This window comes from Narcine bancroftii, chromosome 1 (genome assembly GCF_036971445.1).
Source record: "Narcine bancroftii isolate sNarBan1 chromosome 1, sNarBan1.hap1, whole genome shotgun sequence".
Taxonomy (NCBI): domain Eukaryota; kingdom Metazoa; phylum Chordata; class Chondrichthyes; order Torpediniformes; family Narcinidae; genus Narcine; species Narcine bancroftii.
In genome coordinates, this window is record NC_091469.1 from 285,865,177 (window position 1) to 285,884,724 (window position 19,548).

General features: G+C 37.8%; 1 protein-coding gene across 3 annotated transcripts in view; it reads right to left on the minus strand.

Moving 5' to 3' along the window:
- The window catches only part of LOC138745363 (uncharacterized), an 85,497-nt gene that overhangs the window by 6,345 nt on the left and 59,604 nt on the right, over positions 1-19,548 (minus strand). For all 3 annotated transcript variants that reach the window (XM_069902340.1, XM_069902335.1, XM_069902346.1), the window contains 3 exons: positions 18,832-18,954; positions 4,957-5,611; positions 1,735-3,142 (listed from right to left, as the gene is read on the minus strand). In XM_069902340.1, the coding sequence (XP_069758441.1) occupies positions 1,735-3,142; positions 4,957-5,611; positions 18,832-18,954 (2,186 nt within the window). The remainder of the gene's footprint in view (positions 1-1,734; positions 3,143-4,956; positions 5,612-18,831; positions 18,955-19,548) is intronic.

The following is a 19,548-nucleotide window of genomic DNA, read 5'->3' on the forward strand; positions in this document are numbered from 1 at the left end:
ATCCCCTCCTCAATGGTTCTATTTGCCCATCATCCCTCCTTTGTCCGACTCACCACCTTTCCTGCATATTATATGCCAGAATCTGCAATCGCCTTCCAGTCTCCGACTCTACTTCCACCCTACTTCCCCTAGATCTACCCACTGCTCATCACCTGCTGCCTCCACCCTCTCTATCACTTCTTTATCATGGCCTTCGCTCCTTTATGCGCAGTCCTAATGTGGGGTTTTGACCCAAAATGTCAACTGTCTCCTCAGGTGAAGCTGGCCCCACTGAGTTCCTCCAGCAATTTATGTTGTGCAGAACATTATTTTCAAACACTCATTTTCTCCAGAGTAATTTAATTTCATCTGTAGATAATAAGGGGGACTGACAGGGTTGTCAGAGGAAAACAAGGAAGCAAAGTCAAAAAAAGTGCCAGCATGCTCAAGTGAAATTGTATTTTGGACTGTGTTCCACAAATGGTAAATGAAGGTATATCAGTTTATAAATCTCAAGTCTGAGATTGATAAGATTTTAGCCAGAGATATAGGAAAAGGCAAGGCCACAGTCTGGTATCACTTTGAGAACCAGCTTGGAATTGGGCCAAAGTTGGGAGGAAAAGGTTAAAGAACCTGCTACCTTAATGTGAATTAGGTGTTTCCTTTATTGAGGGATGGAGCATTTAAGGGTCATTACTCATTGATGGTCTCATAGTTGGCTGTAATCATTAGAAAACACCATGACTAACGTGAAACAAGGTTCACAACATGGAAAGTACAGGAGAAAGGCTCAACTGCCAAACACCGTTTAAAGTGTTTGGAAGTTAAGATGACCGATCTTACACCGAATCCAAGCCTACTAGGAGCAGGAGAGGGCACGCAACCCAATATGTAATGCCATCTTCCAAGACTGATGTGTACAGCAATTCACTCTTCCCCCTGCACAATTAAAGCATGGAATAATCTTCACCCGACCAGACTCACACAACCACACCCAATTGAAGACAGCTCTTCTTAAAAAACCTCCTCCTTAAGCGCCCACCCCTCCCCACCAGGCTTAAATTCCAGACGGAATATTTTGGAGAATCAAGAACCAAGTAACCACAAAATTAAAACTTTTTTCTCCCACGAAATACTTCCATATTAACCTAATGAAAGGAAACAAGTTGTCATATCATCGCATATTACAAGACAGCATTAGTCATGCACAAACTGTTACACTAAATTCTGTGGCTAAATTTTGCCTTATATCCTCTATGGCATGGGAGACCAATAATATTCTCCAAGCAACCCCAATCTTCCATTTTCCTCTCTGGGTGGCACAATCAGAACTTTCTGATGATTCAATAGAAGGTAAATGCCCTTCAGGGAAAGTTTGGTCATGAGGAATCACATGATTTAACCTTCATAGAGCGGTTCTTCAAACTTCATGCACATGACAAAACAAATTCTTTGCATAACATTAATCGAGTCACTAGCTCTTTGGGAAGTTTTCTATCATGAAGTATCAGTGTTAATGCTGGTTTTTAATGGACCTTGAGATGACAACCATGAGCCATTTTCATAAAGCACTACTTTCATTGTGGTGAAGACGCTGTTAAAGAGGGAATTTTTGACCCATTAATGATCAAGGAACAAAGATTTTTCCAATAAAATACTATTAATTATTTTTAAGAAAACACTCCTGTAAAGACATTCAGTTTCAATCAGAATTACACTCAGTATTAAATCATAGAAACGGCAAATTAAACTCACTTCCTCATCATGTAGAGATCTCCACTTGTCTCGAACTGTGGTCTCTGCACAATTACAGTTCCAGGGTAGGGACATGGTTTCAAATCTGATTGACTGAACAACTGCATTCCAACAGGGCTGTGATTCATCACTGGAGGGGGTACCATGTGGTTGGAAGTTGGAGTTATCACTGAATGTACACGCAATAATTGTGGATTGTATGCCTGGCCATAAGGAAGTCTCTGTACATTATGAGATGGGGCATTAGCATAAAGTGCGTGATGTGGAACTTGATGCATATAAATTCCACTGCTTATTGGACTATTATAAGCTGAAGAAGCCATGTGAATAACCTGTTGTCTTTGAGTTGCATTTTGGACATGGAGATCCAAACACTCTTGCTGCATGCCATGTCTGTTAGTTTTTTCACTGTTGCTTTCCATTTTGGAAGTTGGAATTCTTCTTTCATCTGACTCAGTTTTCAGCTTCTTTGTTGGAATTTCCTGTACAGGTTTGCATTCATTTCTTTCTGGAGTTAGCTGGTCAGAATAAGCCTCAGAAAGGCACTTCCGATGACCATGTGATTGCCTGTTGCCTTCGCTTAAGAACATGAGTGGCGACGGAGTAAACAAACCAGACTGCCCTGAAAGGTAACCTCTCTCAGCCATTACATTGGAGTGAACTGACTGTTGAGAATGGTAGTTAAGATTAGTCAGCTGAGAGGTGATTTGCTGTGGGGCTGGATGCTGGTAAAAATGAGATGGCTGGCCTTGCATTGGGTGAACCACCATAAAAGGAGGAGCATGCTGGCTAAATGAATGGCTTGAGGGGATGCTTTCAGGACTGCATCCCAGATAGTGCATGTACGCTGGCACTGGTCCAAATTGATGCCTCGTCTCAGGATGGGCAACAACAGGAGGGTTCCTTTGGGGCACACCACCAAAAATTTCATCACCACCATTAGACAAATCCATCAGAGTTTTTGCATTGCTTGATATCTTTTGTTTTGGATTTTCCACTGATTTTGGGTCTTTTGTGCTGCGTTTTCCACTGACAATTAAACCCTTTCGCAAATGTATGGTTTCACATTTATCAGAAGCAAAACTGGGTCGCTCCATTTTCTGACTATTTAGATTGGTTTTCTGCTCACCCTCTGTCCTAATCAACTCTTCATGGATATGAGAGGTGGTTTGTCTTTTCTCAAGGTGCTCTGACTTTGAAAGCACCATATTCAATGCTTCTTTTGATTTACTAGCCACACTGTCACTGAAAATTTTCTGTTCCTTTTGAAGTGCCACTTTTCCACAAAGTCTCTCTGACTCTGCACTGTTCACAAAAGAGCCTTGCTGATATAGATTAGATGCTGCTGAGGTATTTAGAGGAATGACTTCATTTGAAATGGAGTCCTTGTTCTTCAAGTGTTGCCGACCTGTCAAAAACACATTAGTATAGGCAACCTGTTTTAGAGGTGCACTTGAAGTGGTTCAAAAGCACAAAGCAGTAAGAAATGGCATGATTCAATTCAATCTTAATCCAAAGCCAAATTTACTTAAATAAATACTTAAAAACTCATGTAAAGAAAGCTACCTTCTAGAATATGATTATATATTGTTAAAAACAAAGTTCACACTCTTTTAATCATTCCCTGTTAAATTGGTGTAGGCCAACTTTCTGGGTATTAGAGAAAGAGTTTAGAGAGGGGCATGGAGAACATGTACACCAATTTAACGTTCACCCAATTATGTTCAGCTCAGAATTTGATTTTAACTAACAATTTGCCTTTAAATATGCCAACTTTCATTTCATTTCACAGATGTTTTTAAAATAACTAAATTTATGTTTCTTTATGCGTAAATAGATTTGCTCATATTTTGTGGAGTCTGCTTAGAAAAACAAGAATATTATTGATAAAATAGGTAATTAATATTAGAATGAGTTCTCTCTCCCACCCCCAAATTATTAACCAAGAGTTCATAGGGAAATAATAAATTTTAAATTCAAGAAAGGCCTTTTCTAAAACTGATGTCTCAAAAAAAAAACTTTATCTGGTCTTTGGAGAAAATCTAGTTTCTCTACCCTTTGTATAACTGAGATATCTTTCCAGTTCGTTTTTTCTGCACCCACTTAAAATCTTGACATCCTTCCCACTCACTGGCTCATAGCTGAACACTTCTTCATGAGAGACTTAACCAGTGTATATAGCGTAGTATAGCTGTATTGCTTTTGCTTTATGTTAATCTAATATAACATTAAATATGTTTCTTTCCAGTTGGAAGGAAATCCAAACTATATCCCGTAAACCCAAGACATTTTCTAGCAATACAGTTAGAAATTTTGGAGAAACTTGGTAAAGAGGAACTCTCCATTTCAAATAGTGAACAGCAAAATTGCATAATGACTCCATGGTGAGAAACAGGAAGTCACTTAGATAGAATTAGAGATGGTCAAGTGGATGAAAACTGGATTAAAACAAACACCAATTTGGAGCTTTTGGAAAATATACTGTACATGCAACTTAGTAAAGTAGGCTCACAAATCTCCAGAGTTATACATTGTTTGTCTGCCTTGTATTCTTAAGGAGAGAATAAATGCTTCAGCCTCAACTCTTGAGGGGACCCATCCACCTACCACCCCTCACTTTACCCACCAGATCCCCCATCTGCTTCCATCTTCTCTACATCTTTCCTGAAAAAAATTATTTAGCAATTCCAGCACATGTAATCTTTGTGTCCCCACTTATGACCCTCCAACTGTCTTCCTATCCATATCACCTAACAGCAACGGCCTTTCCTTTCCCTGATCTGCTCCCACCCATCTCTCACCTGTGTCTGTCTCCCCACTACACCCATGACCACCTTGCTCCTCTGCTGCTTCTCCCTCAGTCCTCCTCACTCCATCCATCACCTAGAGGCCCACACCATGTCTCTTTATTCCAGCTACATACCCTCTCCACTCTCAGCCCCAATGCAGGATCTTGACCCAAATCTTTGACAATGCCCCTCCCACAGACACTACTTAACCTGCCAAGTTCCTTTAGCAGTTTGTTTTATAACAAAAGCCCATTTACAGCTGTTCTTCAGCTTCACTATATATTATGCTTCACACCAAATGCCTACATTATATCTTGTGAGCTGAAGCATAGAACTGGAAGTATTTATTGAGCAGAGCTTCATTGTTTAATCAGGCTATACAATGTTTTTATCATTCCATTCCATCTCCCAACATTCCATCAAGATGAGATACCTTTAAGAGGAGATCTTTGAGAAGTTTGGTCAAGCAGACTACAGGAAGGAGTGTTAAAAACAGAACTTTGCATCTGAGGTTTCACTGGGAATTGTTCACTGAATTCAACAGAAATTCCATAAGTGTTGGATGGGGCCTCTTTTTTCAAAGGGCTTTCAGATCCACATATTAAATTGTTCAAAGTTGATAGATGGCTCTGCATATGAAGTCCTATTTGTTCCACGGACTTTCCCTGAGATGATACAGGATTAGGTATAGCGGTTGGCAGTTTGAGTTCAGGGTGCTGACTGGAAATGAACAAATATCCAGGCTGCTCTGGTTCTCCAATCAGATTTAAATCTGTTACTCCACGACAACCTCGACTTGATGCAATTGGTGGTACAGTTGTTCCCCCAGCTTCGTGTGACGATAAGGTGGATATGGTTGAATGGGAACTGGGTTCTTCAGTCTCGGTCGGTGAAAGCCCCCGACTTGGAGGCCTATTTGGTCTATAAATGGAGGAATGTATTGGTGCTTGAACTTCAGTGGAGGTAGCAGGCACCCCAGTGTGGGGAAGAACTATTCCATGACCGCTGGCTGAAAGGCTGGGATCTTGTAAACTTGCTGAATTGGAACTAGCTGGATCAGAGGACCCTGCTCCATTCATCATAAGTTGCTAAAAGGAAAAAGAGAAGCTTCTGAAATAGTAAACAGTACAATCAACTCTTAAAAATCCTTTTCAGCGAAGCCAAAACAGCCTTATTTAAATTTCAACAGTTTATGCAGTATATTTGTATCAAAGAAAAAAAAGGAGCACAACTCCAGGGACACTGGTTTGAACCTGACCAGGGTTTGGATACCCTCTTTGTGAACATGTGGGTTTCTTCCACATTTTTAAAAATTTTCACACGATGAACAATATCAATCAAAATACACACAAACATTTCCCTCTTGAATATACGCAGTGGCATTTTCTCCCCCCTTTCCCCCCCTACCTTCTCTCCCTCCTTCCCATTCCCCTCCAAACCCATTAAACATTCAACATATACATTAAAACCATTAAACAATATCATCACACAATGAAAATAAACAAGAAAATTGTGTCATCTACTTTTACACACTGGATCAGGTCATTTTGTCGTCATCTCATTTTATCATTTTAGTGGGTGGAGGTCCAAGGCAAGCCCTTTCTGTTGTGTTCCATGTACGGTTGCCAAACTTGTTCAAATAATGTGAATTTAGTTTTTATATTATATGTTATTTTTTTCTAATGGAATACATTTATTCATTTCTATGTACCATTGCTATAGTCTCAAGCTCTCTTCTGATTTCTAAGTTGACATTATACATTTTTTTGCTACAGCTAAGGCTATCATAATAAATCTTTTTTGCGCTTCATCCAGTTTGAGACCTAATTCTTTACTTCTTATATTACTTAGAAGAAAGATCTCTGGATTTTTTGGTATGTTGCTTTTTGTGATTTTATTTTATACCTGATTTAGATCTTCCCAAAACTTTTCCACTTTCTCACATGCCCAAATTGCATGTACTGTTGTTCCTGTTTCCTTCTTACAGCTAAACCATCTATCTGATAATGTTGGATCCCATTTATTTAACTTTTGGGGTGTGATATATAGCCTGTGTAACCAGTTATACTGTATCATGCGTAACGTTGTGTTTATTATATTCTCCATAGTTCAACAGCTTAACTTTTCCCATATTTCATTTTTTATCTTTATGTTTAAATCTTTTTCCCACTTTTGTTTGGGTTTATAGCTTATTTCATCATTTTCCTTCTCTTGCAGCTTGATGTACATGTTGGTTATAAATCTTTTTATTATCGTTGTTTCTGTAATCACATATTCAAAGCTGTTTCCTTCTGGTAATCTCAGTCTGCTTCCCAATTTATCCTTTAAGTAGGTTTTCAGTTGGTGGTATGCAAACATTGTACCATAAGTTATTCCATATTTGTACAAATGTAAATAAATTATTTCCCAAAAAACAATTTTCTATTCTTTTAATCCCTTTTCTCTCCCATTCTCTAAAGGAAAGGCTATCTATTGTGAAAGGGATTAGCTAATTTTGCATCAATAATAATTTTGGTAGTTGGTAATTTGTTTTTTTCCTTTCTACGTGAATCTTCTTCCATATGTTGAGTAAATGGTGCAGTACGGGTGAACTTCTATATTGCACTAGTTTTTCATCCCACTTATAAAGTATATGTTCTAGTACCTTCTCCCCTCTTTTATCTAGCTCTATCTTGGTCCAATCTGGTTTTTCCCTTGTTTGATAAAAATCTGATAGATATCTTAATTGTGCTGCTCGATAATAATTTTTGAAGTTTGGTAACTGCAAACCACCTTGTTTGTACCACTCTGTTAATTTATCTAACGCTATCCTTGGTTTCCCCCCTTTCCATAAGAATTTCCTTATTACTCTCTTAAGTTCATTGAAGAATTTCTCTGTTAAGGGAATTGGTAACGATTGAAATAGGTATTGTATCCTTGTGAAGATATTCATTTTAATGCAATTTACCCTCCCTATCAATGTTAGTGGCAATTCTTTCCAATGTTCTAAGTCATCCTGTAATTTCTTCATTAATAGCTGAATTTAATTTGTCTAGGTGGCCTAAATTATTATCTAATCTAATACCTAGGTATCAGTTGCTTGTGTTTGCCATTTAAATGGTGATTCTTTTTTAAACTCTGTGTGATTGGCATTATTCATTGGCATCGCTTCACTTATATTTGTGTTGATTTTGTACCCTGATATTTATCCATATTCCTTCAATTTCTTATGTAGTTCTTTTATTGATATTTCTGGTTCTGTTAAGTATTCTATGGTGTCATCTGCAAATAGACTGATTTTATATTCCTTCTCCTTTAATTTTTTTCTGCTCTTATCAGTTCTGCCAATGCTGATAACAGGGTTAAGTGATCAGATAACAATCTAGCTTTATATTCCGTTTTCCTAACTCTCCCTTGGATATGGGCTGACAACAGGAACAAGTCAATCCTTGAGTATGTTTTAAGTCTACTCTAATAATATGAGTATTCCTTCTCTTTTGGGTGTTGTTTCCTCCATATATCTAAAAGTTGCTAAAGTGAACAGTGAGGGAGATAGTGGACATCCCTGCCTAGTTGATCTACTTAATTTAAATTGGCTCAATACATATCTATTTACTGTCTCCTTCACTAATGGTCCCTTATATAATGCTTTAATCCAATTAATATATATTTCTGGTAGGTTAAACATCTGTAATACTTTGAATAAATAATTCCATTCTACCCTGTGAAAGGCTTTCTCTGCGTCTAAAGCAACAGCCACTGTTGGTATCTTACTTCCTTGTACTGCATGGATTAAATTAATGAATTTACAGACATCGTCCGTCGTTCGTCTTTTCTTAATAAATCCAGTTTGATCTTGTTTTACTATTTTTGGTTCACAGTCGGCCAATCTGTTTGCTAATAGTTTTGCTATTATCATATAATCTGAATTAAGTAGAGATATTGGTCTATATGGGGAGTCACGTGATGGAGTAATGGCCGGTAGGAGAATACCAGCCCTCTCCAGAAAAGAGGAAAAAAAGCAAAGAAAAAGTAAAGTCCCAGACAAACAAATCACAACAAATAAAAAAATAAAGGTGTAGAGAAAACGGCACCTAAGAAAGAAAAACCAAAAACGGGAAGAAGTAGACGCCGGAAGAGAAAAGTGAAGGTCTTAACTGCACAAAAAAGCAGGGATCCACCGTGGAAAAAGGAGCCCGCTCCCTGATGTTAGTGGTGACCCTGCAGGGTCACGACCCACCGACCGGGGGACTTCAAAAATGGCTCACTGAGCCAAACAGAGATGCGCACGACAAGGAGAACAACGACGGGAGGGGAGACCAGCCGTGGAGTGAAATTCCACAACACGAACAGCTGAGAGATGCCCAACAGCAGGGCTCAGAGCTGGAAGATAAAGAAAACAACAGGAAAGGGAGGGGCAAGAAAGACAAAAGGAAGCAAGAGACATAACCAATAACCAGCCCAGAAGAAGAGGAACAACATCAAGAAATCATGGAAAAAAAATACCCAACAAATTGAGACAAGCAACCCAACAAGAAAGTCAAAATAGACACAGATACAAGGAAGAGAAATAGAAGACACAAACCCAAGAGTAGACACAGAAGAAGAACACCAAGCTCTGCACAGAGGAATAGGAGGTAAAATGAATGGAGAGTACATAGATAAAAAAAATTTTCAAGAACAAATGAAAGCATTAAAAGAATGGCTGACACTAGAATTTAGTGAAATGAAAAGAAAAATGAAAAGTACAGAAGAAAAAGTGAGTAGAATAGAGCTGGTCATAACAAATGTAGGGAAAGGATTAGAAAATGTGGAAGGTGTAATGGTGGTAGAAATGGAAGTGAACAACTTAAAAAGAAAATTGGAAGAAAGTGATAAAAAAGTTAAAGAAACACAAGAGTTGTTAGCTCACAAGATGGATATAATGCAAAACTATAGTAGGTGAAACAATATAAAGATAGTGGGCCTTAAGGAAGATGAAGAAGGCAAAGATATGAAAGAATTTATAAAAGAATGGATCCCAAAAGTCCTGGGAATACCAGAAATCCAGGAAGGAATGGAAATGGAAAAGGCACACAGAACATTAGCCCCGAAACCACAGACACAACAAAAACTAAGATCCGTTTTAGTAAAATTTCTGAGATACACGAATAGAGAAAATATATTGGAGAAGGCAATGAATAAAATGAGAGAAGACAAAAAAACCACTGGAATACAAAGGTCAAAAAAATTTTTCTACCCAGACCAGACATAAGTTTTGAGCTCTTAAAGAAGAGGAAGGAGTTTAATGCAGCAAAATCCATCCTATGGAAAAAAGGCTATAAATTTATGTTAAGATATCCAGCGATGCTTAAAATAGTTATCCTGGGGGAGCAAAACAGACAGTTCTCGGAACCAGAGAAAGCACAAGAATTTGCAGAATGCCTGCAAGACAGAAAGAGAGATGAAGAGATGTAACAAGAACAAAGAATGACGACAAACTACATATAAAGATGTAAAAATAATGTACAAGAACTAAAAGAGGGAAGAAAAGGGAAGTAAGGGAGGGGAGGAAAAAAAGAATGAGGAGGGGTTAAAAAAAATAATAAAAAGAAAAGAGGGGGAACTTTGTTGTAATGTGAAGATAAAAATCTTTTCTGGACTGCGAAATCAGTTGATGCTCGCAAACGAGTTCGCAGTCCGAATGGAGAGGGGGTTGTGGTTGCCCGTCAAGGGATGAGGAGTGACTCAGAGGGGGGGGGGAGGAGAAACGACACTTGGGGTTAAGGGAAATTTAGATGTGGGAATTGGTTGAAATATTTTATGTTTTACAAGTGTTGTCATACAGTGCGTTCAAAAAAAGAAAACTCAGAAATGGAAATGGGGAAAAGGGGAAAGGTGGTGGTGAGGAAGAGGAAATGAGGTGTAAACAGAGTATGAGGTGGCCATGTTGAACTATATGACAGTAAATATTAATGGAATACATAACCAAATAAAAAGGAAGAGGCTATTAAATTTGCTGAAAAGAGAAAAAATAGATATAGCATTCGTTCAGGAAACGCATCTAATTGAAGTGGAACACAATAAATTAAGGAGGGACTGGGTAGGGCATGTAACGGCAGAATCATATAATTTAAAAGTCAGAGGTGTAGCTATATTAATCAATAAAAATGTACCAATCAAAATAGAGGAGGAAATTATAGATCCAGCAGGGAGATATGTAATGATAAAATGTCAGATATAGAGCTCTGGAATTTGGTCAATATATATGCACCTAATGAAGAGGATCAAAAATTTATGCAAGATTTTTTTTTGGAAGATTGTATACACGCAGGGGAATATATTGATAGGAGTGGATTTGAACCTTAATTTGGATTCAAAGATGGATAAAACTTGCCAAAAGTCTAGCAGAAAGAACAAAGTAGCAAAATTTATGGTTAAATCAATGCAGGAAATGCAACTTTTAGATATATGGAGGAAACAACACCCAAAAGAGAAGGAATACTCATATTATTAGAGTAGACTTAAAACATACTCAAGGATTGACTTGTTCCTGTTGTCAGCCCATATCCAAGGGAGAGTTAGGAAAACGGAATATAAAGCTAGATTGTTATCTGATCACTTAACCCTGTTATCAGCAATAGAACTGGAGGACATCCCACCAAGAACATATAGATGGAGATTAAACTTAAAAGACAGGACTTTAGAGAATTTATTGAGAGCCAAATTAAAATGTACTTTGAAATAAATACAGAATCAGTGAAAGACAAATTTATATTATGGGATGGAATGAAAGCCTTCATCAGAGGGCAGATAATAAGTTATGTAACTAAGATGAAAAAGGACTACAATCGGGAAATGGAACAGCTGGAAAAGGAAATAGGAAGTACAGAAAAAGAACGAGCAACAAGGGAAGATACAACAAAAAGAAGAGAATTGGTGGACAAAAAAATAAAATACAAAACATTACAAACGTATAAGTTGGAGAAGAACATAATGAAAATAAAGCAGAAGTATTACGAGCTAGGAGAAAAAACATAAAATACAAGTCTGGCAACTTAAAACAGAACAAGCTAAAAGAACTGTATTGGCATCAAGGAAAATGGACAAACAAATTACATATAACCCAATAGAGATCAATGAAAACTTCAAGGAATTCTACGAGCAATTATACCGAACTGAGAACGAAGGGAAAGAAGACAAAATAGATGAGTTTCTTGCTAAAATTGAACTACCGAAATTGCAAGAAGAGGAGCAAAACAAATTGATAAAACCATTTGAAATAGAGGGCGATACAAGATATATTAAAAAAGCTATCGAACAATAAAACGCCTGGGGAGGACGGAGTCCCAATAGAATTCTATAAAACATTTGAAGAGTTACTAATTCCTCCTCTCCTGGGAGTAATGAACCAAAATTTCCTCCAAAATGAACCAGATAGAAGAAACACAAAACTTGCCAGATTCATGTAAAACAGCAATAATTACAGTAATACCAAAGACGGGGAAAGATCCACTAATGCCAGCATCGTATAGATTAATATCTCTACTTAACTCAGATTATAAGATAATAGCAAAACTATTAGCAAACAGATTGGCCGACTGTGTACCAAAAATATTAAAACTAGATCAAACTGGATTTATTAATAAAAGACGAACAACGGACAATATTTGTAAGTTCATTAACTTAATCCACACAGTACATAGAAATAAGACGCCAACAGTGGCTGTTGCTTTAGACGCAGAGAAAGCCTTTGACAGGATAGAATGGAATTATTTATTCAAAGTATTACAGATGTTTAATCTACTAGAAATATATATTAATTGGATTAAAGCATTATTTTAGGGTCCAATGGCGAAGGTGAAGTAAATTTAAATTAAGCAGGTCAACTAAGCAGGGATGTCCACCATCTCCCTCACTGTTGGCTTAGCAATAGAACTACTGGCAGAAGTGATAAGAACAGAAATTAAAATAAGAGGGGTAAAAATAAAAGCGAGGGAATATAAAATCAGTCTATTTGCAGATGACATCATAGTATACTTAACAGAACCAGAATTATCAATAAAAGAATTACATAAGAAATTAAAGGAATATGGAGAAATATCGGGGTACAAGATCAACGCAAATAAAAGTGAAGTGATGTCAATGAATAATGCGGATTTCACAAAGTTTAAAAAAGAATCACCATTTAAATGGCAAACACAAGCAATCTGATACCTAGGTATTAGACTAGATAATAATCTAGGCCATTTATACAAATTAAATTATCAGCCATTAATGAAGAAAATACAAATGACTTAGAACATTGGAAAGATTTACCACTAACACTGATAGGAAGGGTAAATTGCATTAAAACGAATATCTTCCCGAGGATACAATACCTATTTCAATCGTTACCAATTCCCTTAACAGAGAAATTCTTCAATGTGCTAAAGAAAACAATAAGGAAATTCTTATGGAAAGGGGGGGGGAACTGAGGATAGTGCTAGATAAATTAACAGAATGGTACAAACATGGTGGTTTGCAGCTACCAAACTTTAAAAATTATTATTGAGCAGCCCAATTAAGGAAACCATCAGATTTTTATCAAACAAGGGAAAAACCAGATTGGACCAAGATAGAGCTAGATAAACAATAGACAATAGAAGCTGGAGTAGGCCCTTCGGCCCATCGAGCCAGCACCGCCATTTTACAGATCATGGCTGATCACTACTATCAGTACCCCTTTCCAGCCTTATCCCCATAACCCTTAACTCCTTTCTCCACTAGAGTCTTATCTAACTCTCTTTTGAACATAATCAGCGAATCTGCCTCTACCACCCTCTGTGGCAGAGCATTCCACAGATTCACACTTCTCTGGGTAAAAAAATGTTTTCTCATCTCCGTCCTAAAGGGCCTACCCTGTATTCTTAAACTATGCCCTCTAGTCCTCGTCTCCCCCATCATTGGGAACAAGTAATCCGACTTCACCCTGTCTATCCCCCTGATAATTTTGTATACCTCAATCATGTCCCCCCTCATCCTTCTAAACTCCATCGGATACGTCCAGTTTTTCTAGCCTTTCAGCATATGTCAACCCCGCCATCCCTGGAACTAACCTTGTAAATCTGCACTGCACTCCCTCATGTCCTTCCTCAAAATTGGAGACCAAAACTGGACGCAATACTCCAGGTGGGGTCTCACCAGGGCCCTGTACAACTGCAGAAGGGCGTCTCTGTTCCTATACTCCAATCCCCTCTTTATGAAAGCCAACATGCCACTTGCCTTCTTCACAGCTTTCTGAACCTGCATGTTAGCCTTCAGTGATCGGTGAACAAGTACACCCAGATCCATTTGCACTTCCCCACTCCCTAGCTTGTCTCCATTGAAATAATACTCAGCTTTCCTATTATTGCCCCCAAAATGGATAACCTCACATTTGCTCACATTGAACGCCATCTTCCATTCAGCAGCCCACTCCCCCAACCTGTCCAAGTCCCTCTGCATTTTCCTGACATCCTCCTCACACCCCACACCGCCACCCAGTTTAGTGTCATCTGAAAATTTGCTCATGTTATTAATAATCCCCTCATCCAAATCATTTACATAAATTTCAAACAACTGAGGACCCAATACCGATCCCTGCAGCACTCCACTCGTCACATCCTGCCATCCCGAAAAAGACCCGCTTACTCCAACCCTTTGTTTCCTATTTCTTAACCAATTTCCTATCCATGTCAGCACCTTACCTCCAATACCATGCTCCCTGATCTTGCCCACTAGTCTCCTGTGCGGTACCTTATCAAAGGCCTTCTGGAAGTCCAAATACACCACATCCACTGGCTCTCCCAAGTCCACCCTCTTTGTCACATCCTTGAAAAATTCCAGAAGGTTAGTCAAGCATGACTTACCCTTAAGGAATCCATGCTGACTAGCCCTTATACTATTATTTCTGCCTAAGTGTTCTGCTATTACTCCTTTTATGATAGATTCCAATATCTTCCCCACCACTGACGTCAGGCTGACCGGTCTATAATTTCCCATTTTCTCCCTCCCTCCCTTCTTAAAAATCGGCACCACATCAGCCACTCTCCAATCCTCAGAGACCTCCCCCGAATCTATGGAACTTTGGAAAATGTCGACCAGTGCCTCCACAATTTCCATAGCAACTTCTTTAAGCACCCTGGGATGCAGCCCATCAGGCCCTGGGGATTTATCAGCCCTCAGTCCCAACAATTTATAAAAAAATAGGGGAGAAGGTTCCAGAACATATACTTTATAAGTGGGATGAAAAACTGGTGCAATATAGAAGTTCATCAGTACTGCAACATCTGCTCAACATTTGGAAGAAGATTCACATAGAAAGGAAAAAAACAAATTACCAATTACTAAAATTACTATTGATGCAAAATCAACTAATCCCTTTCACAATAGATAACCTTTCCTTTAGAGAATGGGAGAGAAAAGGGATTAAAAGAATAGAAAATTGTTTTTTTGGGAAATAATTTATTTACATTTGAACAAATGAAGTACAAATATGGAATAACTCATGGTACAATGTTTGCATACCACCAACTGAAAACCTACTTAAAGGACAAATTGGGAAGCAGAATGAGATTACCAGAAGGAAGCAGCTTTGACTATGTGATTACAGACACAATGATAATTAAAAGATTTATAACGAACATGTACATCAAGCTGCAAGAGAAAGAAAATGATGAAATAAGCTATAAAATCCAAACAAAAGTGGGAACAAGATCTAAACATAAAGATTAAAAAATGAAATATGGGAAAAAAACTATGCTCCGAAACTATGAGAAATACAATAAACATGAGGTTACGTATGATACAATATAATCGGTTACACAGGCTTTATATCACGGCCCAAAAGTTAAATAAATGGGACCCAACAGTATCAGATAGATGTTTTCGCTTTAAGAAGGAAACGGGAACAACAGTACATGCAATTTGGGCATGTGAGAAAGTGGAAAAGTTTTGGGAAGATCTAAATCAGGTATAAAATAAAATCACAAAAAGCAACATACCAAAAAATCCAGAGATCTTTCTTCTAAGTAATACAAGTAAAGAATTAGGCCTCGAACTGGATGAAGTGCAAAAAAGATTTATTATGATAGCCTTAGCTGTAGCAACAAAATGTATAATGTCAACTTGGAAATCAGAAGAGAGCCTGAGAGTACAGCAGTGGTATATAGAAATCAATAAATGTATTCCATTATAAAAAATAACATACAATTTAAAAAATAAATTCACATTATTTGAACAAATTTGGGAACCATACATGGAACACAACAGAGAGGGCCTACCACGGAATGAGAAGACGAAATGAACTGACCCAGTGTGTAACAGTAGATGACACAATTTTCTTGTTTATTTTCATTGTGTGATGACATTGTTTAATGGGTTTATTGTATTGTATATGTTGAATGTTTAATGGGTTTGGAGGGGGGAAAAAAATGGGAGAAAATGACACTGTGTATATTCAAGAGGGAAATGTTTGTGTGTATTTTGATTAATATGACTCATAGTGTGAAAAATAAAAATTTTAAAAAAAGATATTGGTCTTTATGATGCTGGTGTTAGTGGATCCTTCCCCGTCTTTGGTATTACTGTAATTATTGCTGTTTTACATGAATCTGGCAAGTTTTGTGTTTCTTCTATCTGGTTCATTACTTCCAGGAGAGGAGGAATTAATAACTTTTTAGATATTTTATAGAATTATATTGGGAGTCCATCCTCTCCAAGCGTTTTATTGTTCGCCAGCTTTTTTAATATAACCTGTATTTCTTCTATTTCAAATGGTTTTATCGATTTGTTTTGCTCCTTGCAATTTCTGTAGTTCAATTTTAGCTAAAGACTCATCTATTTTGTCTTCATTCCCTTCGTTCTCAGTTCGGTATAATTGTTCATAGAATTCCTTAAATTTTCATTGATCCGTGTTGGGTTATATGTAATCTGTTTGTCCTTTTTCCTTGATGCCAATATTGTTCTTTTTGCTTGTTCTGTTTTAAGTTGCCAGGCTAATATTTTGTGCGTTTTTTCTCCTAGCTCGTAGTACTTCTGCTTTATTTTTATTATATTCTTCTCCACCTTATATGTTTGTAATGTTTCGTATTTTATTTTTTTTATCTGCCAGTTCTCTTCTTTTTGTTGCATTTTCCCTGTTGCTCGTTCTTTTTCTGTACTTACTATTTCCCTTTCCAGCTGTTCTATTTCCCGATTGTAGTCCTTTTTCATCTTAGTTACATAACTTATTATCTGCCCTCTGATGAAGGCTTTCATTGCATCCCATAATATAAATTTGTCTTTCACTGATTCCTTATTTATTTCAAAGTACATTTTAATTTGGCGCTCAATAAATTCTCTAAATTTCTGTCTTTTAAGTAGCATGGAGTTTAATCTCCATCTATATGTTCTTGGTGGGATGTCCTCCAGTTCTATTGCTAATAACAGGGGTGAGTGATCAGATAACAATCTAGCTTTATAGTCCATTTTCCTAACTCTCCCTTGGATATGGGGTGACAACAGGAACAAGTCAATCCTTGAGTATGTTTTATGTCTACTTTAATAATATGAGTATTCCTTCTCTTTTGGGTGTTGCCTCCTCCATATATCCAAAAGTTGCTTTTCCTGCATTGATTTAACCATAAATTTGGCCACTTTATTCTTTTTGCTAGTCTTTTGTCCAGTTTTACCCAACTTTGGGTCCAAATTAAGGTTCAAATCACCTCCTATCAATATATTCCCCTGCGTGTATACAATCTTCCAAAAAAAATCTTGCATAAATTTTTGATCCTCTTCATTAGGTGCATATATATTGACCAAATTCCAGAGTTCTGAATATATCTGACATTTTATCATTACATATCTCCCTGCTGGATCTATAATTTCTTCCTCTATTTTGATTGGTAGATTTTTATTGATTAATATAGCTACACCTCTGGCTTTTGAATTATATGATTCTGCCTTTACATGCCCTACCCAGTCTCTCCTTAATTTATTGTGTTCCACTTCAATTAGATGCGTTTCCTGCACGAATGCTATATCTATTTTTTCTCTTTTTAGCAAATTTAATAGCCTCTTCCTTTTTATTTGGTTGTATATTCCATTAATATTTAGTCATATAGTTCAACATGGCCATCTCATACTCTGTTTACACCTCATTTCCGCTTCCTCACCACCACCTTTCCCCTTTCCCCCATTTTCATCTCTCAGTTTTCCCTTTTTGAACGCACTGTATGTCAACACTTCTAAAACATAAAATACTTCAACAACTCCCACATCTAAAATTCCCGTAACTCCAAGTGGATTTCCTCCACATTCTGAGGGCATCCGGATATGTTTACTGGCCAATGTAAATTACCCAGACTTCAAATTAATAGCAAAGGAATTTAAAGGGGAGATGATGGTCAAGTTTGGAGGAAGAAAACATTGCAGAGGATGAATACTCCCTTGGGAACGAACACCCGTGTCATGAGGAGCACACTGGTAAATTTACACTCACTACCAAACAATACTAAATACTTCCTACTACCTCTTAACCCTCTATTTTTCTTTCATCCATGTGCCTGTCTAAGAGTCTCTTAAATGCCCCAAATCTTTCAGTCTCCACGACCATCTCTGGCAAGGCACCCACAACTCTATGTAAAAAAAATTACTTCTTCACTTTGCACAGATGTCCTCTGGTGTTTGCTACTCCTGCCCTGGGTAAAAGGCACTGGCTTTCCACTTTATTTGTGCCATTCAGAATCTTGTAGACCTCTAGGAAGCCACCTCTCATCCTTCACTCCAAAGAGAAAAGTCCTAGCTCTGCTAACTTTGCTTCATAAGACTTTATCTAAACTTCTGCAAGAAAATTGGCTTTGTCGCACTGCAAACTTAAGAAATTTGTCTGCAATTTTCCCATCTCCTGGAGAGGAAATTGGACAATATAAAATCCCAAGATGAACGAACAGGTGATCACTGATGCACTCTGCAACATCAGTGCTCTGTTTAATTTCGGGGTAAAGCACAATAACAGGGGTTTTCAGCCCACGAGCTCATACTGCCCAAATATACCCATCTGACTAATTAACCTACTAACACCGCAGGTCTTTGAATACAGGGAAATCGTGCAACAGAAGGGATTTGAACCCAGGTCACTCGCATTTCAATAACATCATTTTAACCACTATGCCAATGGCATCTCTACATATCAATGATTTAAATTGCTGATTATCAGAGTTCTGTAAAATTGCATTAGTTTGACAAAATCAGCAAATTATTCTGAATGAAGGCTCCAGGGAAGAGCGTTTAGGCATTTGTTTGATGCCTTTATACATCAGCAGCATATTTTAATAATACTTGAGAGTACCTGCATCCGGTACTGCTGCTGAAACCTTTTTCTTATTGGTTCCATAACAATCCGCCCTGTTCTACCAAGAGCTTGAGGCCGAGGAACAACTTCAGAACTCTTAAGCGAACCACTGACTGGAAGCTGCTCGGGGGGAGAGAAGAGTGCAATTCAGCATTCACAGGCAGAATCAAAGCCGCAAGTGATTGATCAGCTGAAACACCAGCCAAACTCGAAAAATGTGATACCATTTTATAGATTGTGTTAACAATATACAAGGGACTTAGTTTTGGACTTCAAACCAAGTTACATTAATTTGAAGAACTAATCTTCCGAGAACATACCCTTTCCAATCAACTTGGTTCTTTAAAAAGGACAGCAGAGTAGATGTAGCACAGTAGTTTCCATGGTAGAAGAGTCAAGGACAAGAGGGCACAACTTCAGGAATGAGATTTGGGGAAATTTCTTTAGCCAGAGAATGGTGAACCTCTGGAATATGCAACCACGGATGGCTGTGGAGGCTAGGCAGTTGGGTGTATTTTAGGCAGAGATTAATAGGTATCTGAATAGTCAGTGTATCAAAGGTGATGGGGAGAAAGCAGGCAAGTGGGGCTGAGTGTGAGAATGGATCATGATGGAATAGCGGAGTGGACTTGATGCACCGAATGACCTGCGTCTGCTCTCACATGTTATGATTTTATAATTTTTTTTCTCCATGAGTGCTGCTTTGCAATGAAT